Raw genomic sequence first — 17,631 nt, forward strand, 5'->3', positions numbered from 1 at the left:
GTCAATAATTAGCGTTAGCAGTTTCTATTCCATGGCGTTACGTACGTTTGTCTAAGGCCCCTGTTTAACTTTAAAAATAAAATAATATTTCCGCACTTTTATTACCAGTACAAAAAATCTTTTTAGTAGAACTGAGAAATTCCCACAGGAAATCCCGCAAATTTTATAAATTGGAATATATAGAGAAATTACAAAAGCGACATAATAAATTGTATTGTATAGCTGTTAATTGTTAGACCTCAATTTGAAATGATGTATAATCACAGAACAGTAAAAACAAATCTGTGAAATAACATAAATATTGGATTATAGAAAATTGTGAGTTGTTTAAAATAATATTATGTGAACAACAGAGCTCCATAATATAAATACCATGAAAATCTTTATCATGAAAATTTCTCAGTAATTGAAGACCTATCCTATATTGAAAAGAAATTGAAATATGCAACCACAGAGCAGTAAAAAGAGAAGATATTCTATATATTTTTTATAACTAGCAACCCTTTGTTTGAACTTTGACGTATTGTTTTTTAGGCGCCGTCATATGACGTATGACGCATCTTTGCAATAGCCAACAATAGTTTCTGTTTCAATTGGAATATTTAATTTATTAACGCTATTATATAAAACTAACGTGTAAGGAAAATACTTAATACAGTTGTACAGTCGTTGTTTTGTTGATTTGTTCGGAGATCTGACGGAGAAATAACATTAAATATGGCCGTTCCGCCGATTTACAATCCCGTAAGTAGAAAGCTATTCCTCTAAATTCCTGTGATAGTATTAAGAAAAAAATGCTCATAAACGCAGCTTTGTCATTTTCAAGGACATATAACTTGATACCGGCAGTGCAAGTAATTTATTTGCTATGTAAATACGGGTGTTATCTTGGGTTTTTTATCACTCCTATGAAGCGATTGGGTAATATTGGTTTGAGGCAATCAAAATTATACTTAGCACTTTCCTTTTATGGTTTTCACGTCACAGGTTAAATTATATTCTCCTTGTAATATATAACGCAATGACAACAAATACGTTTTTTTCATGACCGTTTTTCTAACAAAAATCACTTTGATTTCCTTAACTTCACGATTATTACAACATCTTGGTTTGTTATTCATATTTAATTCAATCTTATCACAAAATTGGTTAAATAAAAAACCTACATTTGTTTATATCATCATAAATCTTGGTTTGTTAATTGTATATTTTTCATCTTTCACTTACTACAAGATTACATCCCTACATACATTTTTATTGCTTATTAAGTACAAAAAGCAAAGTTTTACATTCAAAGCAGATGTTCGAAATGATATCCTTGTTGTGCAATACAATGACAAGCTCTATTTAGTTTGTAAATGAACTTTCCTCAAATATGCGGTGTAATTAAAGCAAAGAATAAATTTAAAATATATAAAACCTTTGTACCATCTCATACTCAATTTATTTTTAATGTTTTTTTTTATATTTCACGTTATAATTATAGTTCACGTCACGTAAAAAGAACGCTGGATGAAAGTGATGGGGTGTGTTTGCACATGGATCGAGTTTTGCACGAAAGCTATGTGCCGATTATTTTATTTTTGAACTAGGCTCGCGAATCGTGGCTTCGCAATTACCTATTTTTACACACTTTATATTAGCTTCACCTGTATGTTTGTTTTAACCGACTTATTTGGGCGCGATTTTGACCCACTTTAAACGGCCAGATTTCGTTCAAACTTTGTAGATTTATTGAGGACCGATGACAATACACTAATTTGATAAAATTTTCTATTTTTTAGTTCGGTTTCCTATAAAAAGCGTGTTTTTTAGTTTTTTTAAACTATTATTATTTATTCTTATAACCACCATTTAGGTATAGCCTATAACACTCAGAAATATTTTTTTAAACTGTTCCAATAGTTCCTGAAATTATAAACTCTTCAGCTTTATATTTATGTTCATAAATTGATGAAACTGTTTTGAGGGTAGCATTTTGCTTATGTACAAAAAATTGATCATGGGCCATATTATGACCTCGTATTTCCAGACAGTTTACGCTGTGAGTTAAACTGTCTGGCAAATTCATATTATGATCGCAATAACCAGACATGTTTAATTATTATAGTTAATTTATACATTTTCACGGCATGAACTGTCTGAAAATAAGATATCATAATATGGCCCCTGTAGAGGAATTAAAGTCAAGTCAGTCATTTAGTCATCAAATTAAATAGTGATTAATTGACATGCAAAGATAATTTTTTTAATTTTTGAATTGGTTCACTCAGGTCAATGACCATTATTTGTCAATTAAAGATAGCAATTAATGTGGTCATCAATTTATGAAATGAAATGAAATGAAATGAAATAAATTTATTTGTCCATTTTATGTTTTACAATTAAAGTACGACAGTGGATCCCAAACTAAGTGAAATACTTGTACTTGTGTGTGTGTGAGTGTGTGTGTGTGTGAGTGGTTATATTTATAAACATCAACAAATTAGCTTAAATAATTTTTAATAACCATGATATCATTTATCATAACTGTATATTTTTCTTAGTATATGTTTTATGTTATTCATAGCCTGAAGCTCTATAGAATTGATTGTTCAATGTAAAAACAAAGAAAGATATTCTATGACTTGAGAATATAATATTGTATGGCCTATGGGTTTATTTTCTTTATACAGTTTAGCTAAATTAATCAAGTCTATTAAACCAAGAGCTTTAAATGATATGGCTGAAACAGTTCTCCAAAACATAAAATGTAATTCAAAGAAAAATTTTAATTGTGTGTTTTAGGAGCTTGTGTCACTAACGGCAAGCATCTATACCTATCTTCAAGTTAAGAGTCTTACTTTTTATATCCACTACTTAAAGACCTACATTGTAGGCGCCGTAACTTTCTAATACTGGAATAAGTATGGCTATTAGACATACCATGATACCAATAACCCCCTTGAATGGTTTTAGTCCGTGAACTTGTCTGCGGGTAAAGCCGCGCGGCATAGCTAGTATTAGCTGGGCTCCGTGATTTTACCCGTATTGCTTCGCTCCTGTTGGTTTTAGCGTGATTATATAATATAACCTATGGCCTTCCTCGATAAATGGGCTGTCTAACACCGAAAGAATTTATCAAATCAGACCAGTAGTTCCCGAGATTAGTGCGTTCAAACAAACAAACTCTACAGCTTTATAATATTTGTATAGATAATATTATTTCGTCAAATTGTTTGGTTCATAGTCATTTAATTCCACACTTTTCGGATCACGGTGACGTAGTAGTGGGTAAATTGGAAAATCTATTTTTGTTTTTGCTCGCCTAATTTAATCTATACTTTAAATTCCGTACAAATAGCTGTCAAATTTCGTGTTTTACACGCACACGCACATTACTGTAGACACAGATGTAACTCACGTACACGCGCAAATGTGTGCATGAAGTATTTGTACTTTATGCGAATTGTCATCTGTTTGATTTGAGCGAGTATGCGTATGCGAAGTCTGGGGGATCCCATGACGTTTTAAAGCAGTATTATTTCCAATGCGACAAAGTGATGGCGACGATTATTACTGTTTGAAGACATCATGTTACTCCGCTGGTCATACGAACGAAAGCATGGAGTTTTGCTGGTTTATGAAATAATAGCTAATAGCTTATCTCTTGCGGATTCCCCCGCCTGGTTAAAAAGAATTCCCATGGGATTTATCTCCGAGGTTAAAAATAGCCTATGTCATGATTGTCTAGCCTTATTATCTTCTCCAGACACAAGATCCTAGCATAAAATGGCTCCGTTGCAACGTGAAAGGAAGGCATACATAATAGCAATTATAATATTATATACCCGCGAATGGGTTCGCGTGGACATAAAAAAGGAGCACTCCATAAATATCACATTTTTAACAACGTCGATGACGTTGTTATCAGATCAGAATTTATAAATTACGTAAGGATTACGCATCTGTTGCTGGAATCCTCGATTTTTCGACTGAAGCAAGAGGCCTAAGCAGTTCTGCACACTAGGGACAAGGGGTTTCCTGTCTGTTAGCGGTGGAATGCGATCTCATGGGGAATGCTCGATTGACGCGTGACGCATATTTTATATTAATTGGGGCGATTGTATCGAGGTCAAATGAGCATCGCTGAATTTAGTCATAATTAAAAAGTACATATTACACACAAACACACACACACAGAAAAGCACTTCTGTTTATGATAACTGTGACTAATGACTGTGATTTGTTGTTGTTTTTGTCTGTTGTGTTGACGGTGACTAGTGTCACTATAGATAATATATCCTTCTCTTAGAGTAGATCGAACCTTCACTTTCTGGTGACGCCAGAGCCAGTAACAACTGCCACGTTAGTTCGTCACTTTTATCTATTCCAGTATCAAAACACTAAACATTTTATCATCAGAAATACCTTTACTATAAACTTATCATTATTCATGTCACGTAATTAAATGCCTGGTGATCGAAATTTGACCTTCTCATCCTAACGGTTCTTCTGCGTTCCACTGCACGTATCGCGATAAAACATACATTCGACAAATCCATATTGTAATACAAAAACAACGATATAATATTTGGAGGTTTACCGTGACGTCTTCAAGCAGTAGTAATTCCAGTATGCAAAAGAGACAGAGCTGTGGTCGACACAACGATATGTAACATCGAGATACGTGGGAACACTGGGGGGTAATCTTGACGTCTTAAAGCTGTAGTAATTCCAATGTGAAAAAAAGACAGAGCTATATAGGTCGTCTAGCGCCGTCACTTTCCTACACTGGTATTAGAGCTTTTTTAAGACGTCATGGCAAACTCTCCTGAAATATGTCCAACTTGCTATGCCGCGTTTCATCCGCGGATCTACCCGGTAGAAAATTTCGCAAAATTTTAGAAAGCACCACTTTTTGCTCGTTCGAACAGTATTTTGCTGTGAAATTTTCCAGTAAGATCATCATAATGTTCGTACTGTTTATACTTAGGCCGTGCGTATAGGTGTAATTTTGACCGCGGAATAAAAATCGCGCGGAAAATATCCGCAGTGCGGACACGACCTTATAGCGGTAATTCTCCCAGTTATGTTTTCTTTAGTCTAAATGTCTCCATTTAATTTCCAGGTTGTGCCATGCGTGCAGCCGATCCCGGGGGGCATGTACCCCGGCAGGATGATCAGGTTCCAGGGTAACATACCACCAGGCGCACAAAGGTGATTATACAAGGCTAAGATTCGTACTTAATATGTTCTTATGTAGATTTTTTAAGCGGACAAAAGAAAAGTACAAATAGAAAATTGTGCATAAAAGTATATATTTATAATTGTTGCAAGATTGCGAATTAGCAAAATTAACATTAAATGTGAAATATAGGAAAAATTGCCTTTCCCAAGAAGGTCAATGGAAGAAAATAAGGCAAATAAAATATAATAAAAAATAATTAATGCAATAGATTCGGATCGTAAAGATTATTTTAATAAATATTTATTGTAATTGATACAACATTAATTAAATATATTAATTATATATTTTTCCCTGTAAGTCAATATCAAAACGATATTTTTTTTAAAGAGTATAATAAAATTCGTTCGCGAGGCAGGATTCGTTGTCCCGGTTTGACAATATAATGCAGGATTCGAATCCCGCCGTTCTTTACAAACTTCTTAGCTACACGTTTTTGATGTGAAATATCTAGTTGAACAACAAAAAAATGTCCTAATCGTTCGAACTTAAAAGTAATCTATGGTCCTAACTCCTACTATAAATTTATGTATGAATTTGTCCAGATTCGCGATCAACCTCCAATGCGGGCCGAACACGGACCCCCGCGACGACATCGCCCTACACCTTAACTTCCGTTTCGTCGAAATGTGCATAGTGCGAAACCATCTAACCAGCATGAACTGGGGCATGGAGGAGACGAACGGGGGCATGCCATTGGTCCGCGGCGAGTCGTTTGAGGCCCTCGTGTTGTGTGAACCGCAGGCTTTGAAGGTCAGTAAGATATAGGGGCCGTCCATTAATCATGTATGATGTAATGTCGAAATGCCACTGATTCGCGGCGAGTCGTTAGGGGTGCTTTTGCTGTGCGAGCCGCAGGTTTTGAACGACGAACGTCACTAAGATACAGGGGCCGTGTACATGTAAAAATGTGTAAAAAGAACGCTGGATGAAAGTGATGGGGTATGTTTTGGCATGTATCGAGTTTAGCACGAAAGTTATTTGCTGCTTATTTTATTTTTGAAGTAGGCTCTCGAGTCGTGGCTTCGCAACTACATATTTGTTATTCTTATACCACCTCATAACACCAAATAGACCAATAAATCGCCTGTATGTTTGTATGTAACCGACTCGTTTAGACTCGATTTTGACTTGAAACCGACAGATTTAATTCAAACTTTGTACAAAAATCATCGGTGATAATACTGTAATTTCTTTGCAGTTAACGGTTGCTGCTTTGCTGACGGGAAGTTCTTTTTGCCACTATCATTTTTTATATTGTTAAGATATGTATTTATTTTTACATTGTGTCAAATAAAAGGTATTTCTATTTCTAATTTCATGAGTTTAAACGTGTTTTTACTATATTTATTACTAGCTGTTCCCCGCAGTTTCACCCGCATTGCGCATTGGTCTTAGCGTGATAATATATAGCCTATAGCCTTCCTCGATAAATGGGCTATCTAACACCGAAATAATTTTTCAAATCGGACCAGTAGATCCCGAGATTAATGCGCGTTCAAACAAACAAACAAACAAACTCTTCAGCTTTATAATATTAGTATAGATGTGTTTTTACTATACTAATTATGTTTTTAACCCAGGTTGCGCTAAACGGGGTTCACTTCTGCGAGTTCCCGCACCGCTTGCCGTTCCAACGTATCAACCATTTGACGATAGACGGTGATGTGATGATGAACTTCATCGGCTTTGAAGGTGCCCAGCCTCCGCCCACGCAAATGTATATGGTGAGTTCAGAATCAGAATCGTCAGAATCGGAATCAGAATCGTCAGCATTAGGGTGCTTTTTAACCGACTTCAAAAAAAAGGAGGAGGTTATCAATTCGGCCGGTATGTTTTTTTTAATGTATGTACACCGATTACTCTGAGGTTTCTGAACCGATTTACGTGATTCTTTTTTTGTTCGATGCGGGATGGTGTCGAATTGGTCCCATAAACATTTTATTCGGATAGGCCCAGTAGTTTTTATTTTATGAGCATTTTTGTATGTATTTGTAAATGTTGCAAGTGCAAGTTTGAAGTCGGTTGTTTTTAACACAGTTATTATTATCCACCTATAATGTGCGAAGATGTGTAGCGAGAAATTTGTATGTAAATAACAAATCATATCGCTTAATTTAGTTTGAAGTTTGAAGCGGTATTATTGGTTATTTACAAACACATTTCTCGCTCCACATCGTCGCACATTATTGGTAGAAAAGCACACATAGAATCATTAGAATCAGAATTATCACCCACTCGACGATGATGAACCCAGTGATGTGATGATGAACTTCATCGGCATTTCATGAAAAAAATATACAAGTGATAACTGCGTTAAAAACAACCGGCTTCAAACTTGCACTTGCAGACACATACAGACAAATTTACAAATACACACAAAAATGCTCATAAAATAAAAAGTACTGGGCCTATATATACACTTTATGGGCTATGTGGCCTAAATTAAATGAATTTTATTTATTTATTTTATTTTATATCCGTATAACATTTTTATGGGACCAATTCGACACCGTCCCGCATCGAACAAAAAAAAAGAATCATGTAAAGCGGTTCAGAAACCTCGGAGTAATCGGTGTACATACATAAAAAAAAAAACATACCGGCCGAATTGATAACCTCGTCCTTTTTTTTGAAGTCGGTTAATTAATTATAGCCTATAAAATACTCAGGGATCACATACGTCGTACAAATCTAGTAATTCCCGAGATATAGCATTCATACAAACAAAAATTTCAGCTTTATAATATTAGTATAGATTATAATATAATGATTTTATTTTTCAGTCCGAGCCCCCAGCGTACGGTGCCTACGGGGCTCCGCCTTCATATGGAGCCCCCGGCTATGGGGCTCCGCAGGGTAAGTCGACAAAAATAATATATACGTAGTATTAAAAAACGTTGTGAAAATTTTTACACATTTAATAAAAAAACACGATTTTTAAGATTTTTTTGAGTGAAAATACGGGAATTAAACTATAAATACGATATGAAAAAAAATTGCGTATAATTTAAAAATAAAAATATAACAATAAAAAAAAATTTATAGTGTATTTTATCATAATTATAATTAGTTCGTAACATGCATCATAGTACATATTCAGTATAGATCATTAGTCTTAATTTTAATTCGATTTTAAATCATGCATGTATATTCGTAAGCATGACATGCATGCATGCATATATAGACGACATTCTTAAATGGTTGAAAATTTTCACTTCAATAGTTAAAGGTCCATATAACATAGATATTAGATACCGTCATTGAGATAATAGTACTACGTATGGAGGAGACACCACGAACAAAATCTGTGCGCCATTTTTTTGCTCTAACTAAGTTTTAAAAATTATTATCTAGTTAGGTACTCACCGATGAAAGTTATTCCTTTGCACTTTTCCGTATTATTTGTATTATTTGTGCAATATCGTAACACACACGAAGGTATATTTGATGCGTTTCACTTTACAACAAATAAAAAATGAGCGTGCAGTTACGCCATATGGCGTATGTTGAGCGGAACATAAGTGATGTAGGCGGTGTCGTTTCCATATGTATATCTCAATGGATACCGTATACATTATGTCGTGATGATATTTTTCAAAAAAATAGCCAATAATTTTAAAATTAAATTTAAAAAATGCGTGTGTACCGAGCACACGTTTGACGTGTCAGAAGTGAAACGTCTTGGGCGAAATTTAAAGATACCAAAATTATCGCCTTCCTCGATGACGTGACGTTATTGCCATGACGCGACCTTGAAATTTTACTCTCAACGCGCCTAAAACAGTTTCATTTAAAAAATCTGTCAAGTGCAAGTCGACTTACGACTTTAAGGGTTCTGTATAAACTAAAGAGGAACGGCAAAAAAGTCGTCTCCAATCTATTATATGACCGTCACCCATCCATTTTATGACCTTAAGACAGTTACAGACCTTAGATTTTTTTATTGTTCGTGTTATCGCGGCAACAGAAATATATCGTTTCTGAAAATTTCAAGGAAGTCACAGTAATAAAATACCGTTTTACCCGTTTTGTACGGAACCCTAAAAATTATGTTTTCAGAATTCCTCTTTATTTATGTTGGCTGAAAATTAATGTTTTAGTAAAAAAATATCAGACATTTTTTATGGTCACGACAAAATGTGTACTCGGCTTTGGATCTTTAAGATATTTTAGAAAAAAATAACAGCCATAAGCTAAATAGTTTAAATTGTGGATTTTTAAATATGTAAAATAGACGTTATTTTTATATATTGGTATGCATGCTTTAATTTTTGTCACCAACTAAATGTATAAAGAAAATATGTACATATTTTAATTTGTTTAAAGATATTATATGGGTTCAATATTTTTAGTATAATTTCAAGGTCGCGTCATAGCAAAACCGTCACGTCGTGGAGTAAGGCGACGATTTTGGTATTTTTCAATCCTGCCAAAGAAGTTTCCCTTCTGACACGTGTGCTCGGCACGCACGCTGTTTTTTATTGTCAGATCAAATATTTAGTTATTAAAAATATATCTTCTAAGCAATAAGGCTCATTGATATATTTTAAAGGATTTCTTAAGATATTGAAATTGACTTTTTTAAATAGAAATAAGTAAATAACTCATATAAATATCTACTAATATAAATATATACGTTTAGTTGGTGACAATCTAATGTAAAATTAGTACATATATGAATAATAAGTAGTGTAAGTAAAATCGAGAAACATAATTTAGCATGGGAGTAGTTGACTAACATTTTTTTACTAATACTAACCCTAAAGTGAAGGTTTTTATTACTTCCTTATATTCTACTAGATTACCGCCCGCGGCTTCGCCCGCTTTCTCTAAAACGATTTGAGATTTAAACTATCCTATCTCTCAAGTTGGATCGAACTGCACATGGTGTGCGAATTTTATTATAATCGGTTAAGTGGTTTAGGAGTCCATTGAGGACAAACATTTTGACACGAGATTTATATATATTAAGATAGGGAGTAGATTAGAAACACCAGCGAAATACATATTATATCCATACTAGCTGTGCCCCACGGTTTAACCCGCAGTGCTCCGCTCCTATTGGTCTTTGCGTGATGCCTTCCTCGATAAACGGGCTATCTAACACAGGAAGAATTTTTCAAATCGGACCAGTAGTTCCTGAGATTAGAGCGTTCAAACAAACAAACTCTTCAGTTTTCAATATTAGCAAATAAAACTAGTCATGCCTGCGACTTCTTTACATTTTGCTGCTCCGCTCCTATTGGTCGTAGCGTGATGATATATAAGCCTATATATAGCCTTCCTCGATAAATGGACTATCCAATACAAAAATATGTATTAATTAGATCACGTAGTTCCTGATAATAGTGCATTTAACCAAACAAACACAATTTTAAATTTCATAAGTATATAAGTAGTGTAGACTGTAGAGAATAGATTTTTTTTTTATTAAAAAAATTCCCAATTTTATTTTTGTTTAATTTTATAGAGTTAGGGAGAATGTAATTTAAAACTTTATAGTGAGGCAGACTTTCATTGATTTGTTTTATATACATACTAGCTTACCGCCCGCGGCTTCGCCCGCTTGGTCTAAAACCTAATAAATTATATACTAAAACCTTCCTCTTTAATCACTCTATCTATTAAAAAAAAACCGCATCAAAATCCGTTGTGTAGTTTTAAAGAGCATACAAAGGGACATAGGGATAGAGAAAGCGACTTCATTTTATACTATGTAGTGATATAATATTTTAATTTCTTTTTTATACATACTAACTAGCATTGTTTGTAACAATAAAATTGCATGTTGTGTATATTTTATCTTTATTTAATTGAGTACTAATTGACGGGTTCGATCCAACAAGGATCATTAAAATCGGTCCAGCAGTTTTTAATGTATGACATGGACATAATATGACATATGACACGGATATGTGGTATATAATTTTTTAGTAGAGCCATTTTAATATGCAACATTTGACAGTTCAACAAAATTCAACAACGTAACCTAGTAACGACGACATAGAATAATATATTACATATTTCGTTTTGTTAGAACTGCACATTTGCTGAACATTTTTCAATTACCATTACGTATTTATAATAATAATGACCGATACAAGTAATTTTAAGATTTGATTTTACTGATAAACCATTCTAAACATAATAAACAATTTCTGATTTAAAGAACTGACGTTGCTACAATGTTGTGTCAATAAACCTTTTTTTCTTTTTAAATACCAGAGACGTGTTAAAAATGTATATATATATAAGATTTTTTAAAATGATAAATATAAAAAAAAAATACTTTTTATGAAATAATCGTGAGTGCTTATAAGTTAAAGGTAAGTTGTCAATGAATTTAAAATTTGACAAATTTTTTTCGGTTCGGTGATGGCTTCATTTATATATGGTCTTCTTTTTAGTTTTATATTTATTTACGTATTATATTATTTTATTTCGTAGCGGATATAGTTTTATCTGTACTAACTTTATTAACATTTTTTTTTCGCTTCTCGTGGCGTGGTCTGCATGTTTTTTTTTTTGTTTTTTGTCGTATGAGCGCTTTTTTATTTGATTTTTTTCTTTTGCAGGCTTCTACTAGCGACATCTATAGATTAGCGGTTGATACAGGTATTTAGATTTGAAAATTAAATATAATCCTTACTAATATTATAAATGCGAAAGTTTGTGAGTATGTGTGTGTGTTTGTTACTCTTTCGCGCAAATACTACTGAACCGATTACAATGAAATTTAGCACACATATAGAGGGTAACCTGGATTAACACATAGGATAGATTTTATCCCGGAAATCCCACGGGAACGGGAACTATGCGGGTTAAATATAGTCGGGATTTAGGGTGCTTTTCCACGAATAATGTGCGAGGATATGAAGTGTATGTGTTTGTAAAGAACCAATCATATAGCTTCATTTAGTTTGAAGTTTATAGCGTTTAGCGTATGAAGTGATACTATTAGTTCAGGATACATCGCCCATTTTTGCAAGTGACCACTATCAAGCTGATTTTCCGTTTATAGCTTTATTTTGATGAGACACCGAATATTTTCGTGTACGAAACTCTCGATTGTGGTAGCTAACAGAGATAACAAGGATAAAATTTTTTGATTTGATGGTTCTCAAATATTTATTACGCAATTTGTAGGACAATATGTCTGTTGAATTATATAAACATTAACTAAGTGGAAACAAAAAAATCAGCTTGTTAGTAATCATTTATGATGACCTCGTTATCGATACACTTTGGAAAGGGGGACTCTTTGAACCAACCATAGATTTTGTAGGACAAATACTTTTTTCGAATAATTTAGGTAATTATCTTGAGCTTGAACAAGAAAAAAAATTCAGTTAGTAATAAATATTTGAGAACCATCAAATCAAAAATTTTAATCCTTGTTATCTCTGTTAGCTACCACAATCGAGACTTTCGTACACGAAATTATTGGGCGTCTCATCAAAATAAAGCTACAAACGGAAAATTAGCTTGATAGTAGTCACTTGCAAAAATGGGCGATGTATCCTGAACTATATTGGTTATTTACAAACACATTCCTCGCTACACATCCTCGCATATTATTCGTGGAAAAGCACCCTAAATCGAGACTATCATGGTTTAACTATAGCGAAGAGATATGTTTAAACTTGTCCATATCTGTGGATTAAGTCTTAACGCTTACATTACGTAATAATACCGATGAAGGTGATTTTTGAGATTGATTTTCCTATTTTTAATAGAATCGCAATATATACTCTGAAGTTATATGTTTACACGGCCAGCAAGATTACCGATGTCGCTCGTCACTAAAAATTTTCTAAGTACCCTCATTAGGATTAAGAACTAACAATAAGTATAAAACATACCTATGTAGCGGATTGTGGGCTTATGGTGCACAGAAAAACTTGAATGAGTTTATGATTGCATCAATGTAAATTATATTATCTAAGAGTTAATATTATATGTTAAATAAATAAAATAAATAAATAAATAAGTGGACGCGACTGAAATCAGCCAGCGCACGTAAAAATTTTAATAAACTTTACATTAATGATGTTCAAAATCGTGCTTTGTGTAAATCTAAGAGGCAAAAGTAAAGTTTATTAAACAAACTAACTGTGTCCCGCGGTTTCCCCGCATTGCTCCGCTCCTGTTGGTCTTAGCGTGACCTATTATAGCCTTCCTCGATAAATGGGCTATCTAACACCGAAAGAATTTTTCAAATCGGACCAGTAGTTCCTGAGATTAGCGCGTTCAAACAAACAAACAAACTCTTCAGCTTTATAATATTAGTATAAATATGTAGGAATAACGTATTTTTTGCAATAAGCAGCGGCTCTCGGCAACATCAGACTAAACTTAAGTTACCAAGTTTGAAGAGAGAACTTGGTATGTTAGAGTCAAAATTATTTTTATTCATGTAAACTTTAAAAGTTTTTAATTAAAATCTCATCAAAGTCGGTTCTGTAAAAGAGTAGCATTCAGACAGAAAGATAGATTAGCGAAAGTTTGCAAGTATGTTTGTTAGTGTACACGAAAAACAGCTGTATCGGTATGAAATTTGGTACAGAGATAGATTATTATAGTCTTAAAAGTAGCCCATGTTCTTAGTTTTCCTTAGTTTGTAGATGTCGTCAATATTTAGAAATATTTTTAAGGGCTGATTTTTCAATCGTTGGTTAAAACTTATTCATCGAATAACGTATTAGACTACCATTTCAAACATATATTCTATTTGTCCGTATTTACCAGTTTACAGGTGACATTTTAAAATGTTTGTGTAATACTTTATTGGACGGATAAATTTTTACCAAGGATTGAAAAATCGGCTATAAAAATCTAAGTCTATAAAATAAATAAATTAGTGTTTTTCTTTCTTTTTCAGGTGCCTTGTAATGTTGGTGGTTATCAAAGAGTTAATTTTAAGCATATTTTTCGTATTTATGAGCATTTTTATTTGTATTTCATTTTTGATTTTTTTTTAATAATTGCCCCTAGAAGGCTTTTTTGAAATTGCTATTCGGTTGACGATCTGTGAAAATTATTTTACGAATATAAAATTTTACCAAAAAATTTGTTTTAAGATTTAATTTTCCAACTTATTCATTGGCAGCACTATTATAAATAATTAAAGTCCACGCATTTGCATTTGTAATAATAAAATAAAAAAACTTAAAGATAAATATATATTTATTCTATGTTTAATTGTGAATAATATATGTCGTATAATATTATGTTACACAAAAAAATATTTTTTTCTTTGTATTTCTCATAAACATCACTGTAGTTCATATATTTTTTGTTAACTATTTAAAAAATTTGCCCTATGTATGGATTTAATTGCAGAAAATTTAAAAATAATTCTATTAATCTCATTTTTGTAACTTTTTTGCGCGCCTAAAGATACTTCGTTCTTATTGGTAGTTTCATTTTCAGCAGTGTTCCTATTGGTCAATATTAAATACTATAACACAAAAAAAAATTGATTCCATATAAATAGGAAAGAGACGGACAATCACAGTATACAGTTTTGCATAAGAGAGAGCGAAACAGCACTATTTTTCTTATATTTAGAAGTAAAAAAGGGCTTATATGATTTTTATATAAATATTGTCTAGATTTGTTATTTCTGCTTAGGTCACACGTTATGTGTTGTTGTGCTTTGATTGTGAACTTATATATTTTTATGGTTAAATAAAAAAATTATGAGAACAATGTTGTTTTATTTTACAAAAAAATATTCTATAATAAACGAGTAGAAGTAAAAAGAATAATGTAACTCTATAAATATAAAAATATCCTACGCTTTAACGTGGTTGAAATTCTGCCTCACTATAATTATTGTCTTTATTTAATTAGTTATTACATAAAAAAAGACTTGACAAAATTCTACGACTTACCTACTTGCAAGATTTAGTATACTTTATTTCCTGATGTCCAAAATTGTCATTTATTTTGTTATTGTAACACTTCATATTTTGTGAAAAGAAACATAAGAAATATACCTCTATGAAAAATTCAAACAAAATTTGGTTGAATAATAAATATAGCGCTAAAAGCCACTGGAAAATTAAATAAAAACTCTTAAGTAGTAGCATAGTATAAATAGAGAAGTACGTTATCTTTAAACAAAGGTACGTCGCGCCGTTTGTATGTACGCGGAGCGCTTGGCCACGCCCCCCGTCATGTACCTACGTTCGTAAGCTTGACGCACGCACACAACTCCGCTCGGTTACTTCTTATGGATTTTTCTCGTGAGGGCTTCGTCACTGCAATACAAGTATTTAAAATATCAATGTGTCAAGTGACTACCCTGCGCCTAGAAAGTTGAGGTAACGTGCGCTCCCAAACGCCGGAAGTTGGCCTACTTCTCTCTTTATACTATGGTAGTAGTAACTCAGTCATAGTAATTAACAATAAGCTAAAATATAGTAGTAACATTATTATAACTTCCATTTGAATTTACCTTTCTCTACAACAAAAAGGGTCTTTAGCGTGTAATTCTTTTTTATCATAGCTCGAGATTTTCGACCATATTTTGTGACAGTTCTAGTTTTAGGAGTATTTTTGCGGGTAGTTTTTAATCTGTGGTTTTATTACTCCAGGCTACCAGGTCAGTGGGGTGCCAGCTGGTGCTGTAAGTATTCCTTTTTTATCCATTTTAATTTAAGTTAAATATTCACAGTGTAAGGAAACCGACATTTTAAATAACAAAAAAGTTTGACGTTATACGACATCTACCAAACGCACTTGTCCAGCGTTTGGCACGTGGTCATCAAAGTTCATCAATTCATTCGATTATTATCATAATTCGTCAAAATTGGTTGCAATACACCTCAAAAAAAAACAGCGATTCCTTTGCACATTTTTTTGTAATATTCAAAATAATAAAATAAATATTTCCCGAAAATTTACAAATAATATTTAAGATTCGGTCAAGTCGTGAATTTATTTATCTATACTCATAGCATTACGCAACAGCGTAGGGGGTTGGCGTCAGAAGCCGCTGTAGGCTTGGGGGTTCGAGCTCTCGCTGAGGGGGGTCTCAGGGGTTACATTATGTTATATCTAGATTAGAATTATTTAATTATATATGTATACAGGGTTACGACCAATCATACGCGCCGCAGCAGCGCAGGGGGTTGGGCACAGGGGCCGCTGTGGGGTTGGGGGTTGGGGCCCTCGCTGCGGGGGGTCTCGCGGGTTACGCGCTTGGCGGGGGGTTCAGTAGTGACAGCCCTTCTGAGGAGGTGAGTGCCATTTCTAGAAATAGAAATAGAAAGCGTTTTATTTGCCACCTCGTAAAAAATATAAATCTTAATAATATAACACACAGAACAGAAAAAAAGATAGCAATGGTGGCAAAAAAATAAAATAAAAAAGAGTTTATTTTCTCACATCAGTTACATAAATAAGTTTACACATTTTCAGTACATATAAATAAGTGTGAAACTGGTGCCTAAACTAGGTAATAAAAATTACCTGTATTTTAGGTCACCAGGCCCCCACTCCTCACTTCGTTGGAACACATTTTCAAGTCAACAAAAAAGGACTCCCGTCAGCAGTGCAGCAACCATTATTTAAAATGTATTGCTGCACTGCACTTTTAATGTTTGCAATTCATACAAGTGTTACATATTGATATACCAATAATAAAAATGAAGTGTCTGTAATATTAAATTAAACACTCATTACTAAATGCATATGAATATATACACGGAATTTATACAAAAAAATATTCAATTTTTGTCTATCTGTTTGCTCCGGCTAATCTCAGGAACACCTGGACCGATTTTGACTGACTTTCACTGATAGCTGTTGGTTTAAGGAGTAACTTAGGCTATTTTTTATACCGATATTCCCACAGGAACATTAGGATTAACAGGAAAAACTCATTCACGCGCGCGGGTGAAACCACGGGCGTGACTGAGTTTAGTATGTAATCACTTAGAGAACACATTTTCTGAAATTACAAACATTTCCATAAACGTTTCTAAAGTGTAAAAAAATAATTTATTATTATTTTTCCAGGCACCTCAAATATCGTCATTCTCTGAAGATTTCGGCGGGGACGATTGGATGGATTAATTTAATTTACCCACCAAATAAGTTACATCGATATAATTAACCAATAGCCAATCGAAATTGTGACGCTAATTTTCAATCAGCCAATAGCAGAGAAGTATTTTCGCGCCAACGAACGTGATTGGCTGACAAAACTCCTTATGTCGATATAACTTATATAATATACAGGGTTACTTGTAAAACACCGGCAACCTCGCAGCACAAGATAGCTTACATCATAAGTAACAACATTTGTTCTACGACTTTTGATAATTTGTTAGATTTTATTTTCATACAAAAATAAATATTCATTTAATTTTCCGTTTGAATATTATAAACTC

The 17,631-nt window shown here is 33.3% G+C and overlaps 2 protein-coding genes across 2 annotated transcripts; both read left to right on the forward strand.

Annotated features, from left to right (window-relative positions):
- The first annotated feature begins 527 nt into the window (after positions 1-527).
- LOC123702299 (galectin-9-like) lies at positions 528-14,938 on the forward strand. Its single transcript, XM_045650014.1, has 7 exons — positions 528-744; positions 5,111-5,199; positions 5,773-5,980; positions 6,811-6,954; positions 8,014-8,086; positions 11,806-11,845; positions 14,112-14,938. Exons 1-6 carry the CDS (start codon positions 718-720, stop codon positions 11,814-11,816), a joined length of 552 nt encoding a protein of 183 aa, XP_045505970.1. The 5' UTR covers positions 528-717; the 3' UTR covers positions 11,817-11,845; positions 14,112-14,938.
- Positions 14,939-15,467: 529 nt separating this feature from the next.
- LOC123702545 lies at positions 15,468-17,558 on the forward strand. The gene is made up of 4 exons (XM_045650322.1): positions 15,468-15,506; positions 15,804-15,863; positions 16,330-16,476; positions 17,258-17,558. The coding sequence occupies exons 1-4, from the start codon at positions 15,468-15,470 to the stop codon at positions 17,312-17,314; spliced, it is 303 nt and encodes a 100-aa protein (XP_045506278.1). The 3' UTR covers positions 17,315-17,558.
- The last annotated feature ends 73 nt before the right edge of the window (positions 17,559-17,631 follow it).

The sequence above is a fragment of the Colias croceus genome, chromosome 23 (assembly GCF_905220415.1).
Source record: "Colias croceus chromosome 23, ilColCroc2.1".
Classification (NCBI taxonomy): domain Eukaryota; kingdom Metazoa; phylum Arthropoda; class Insecta; order Lepidoptera; family Pieridae; genus Colias; species Colias croceus.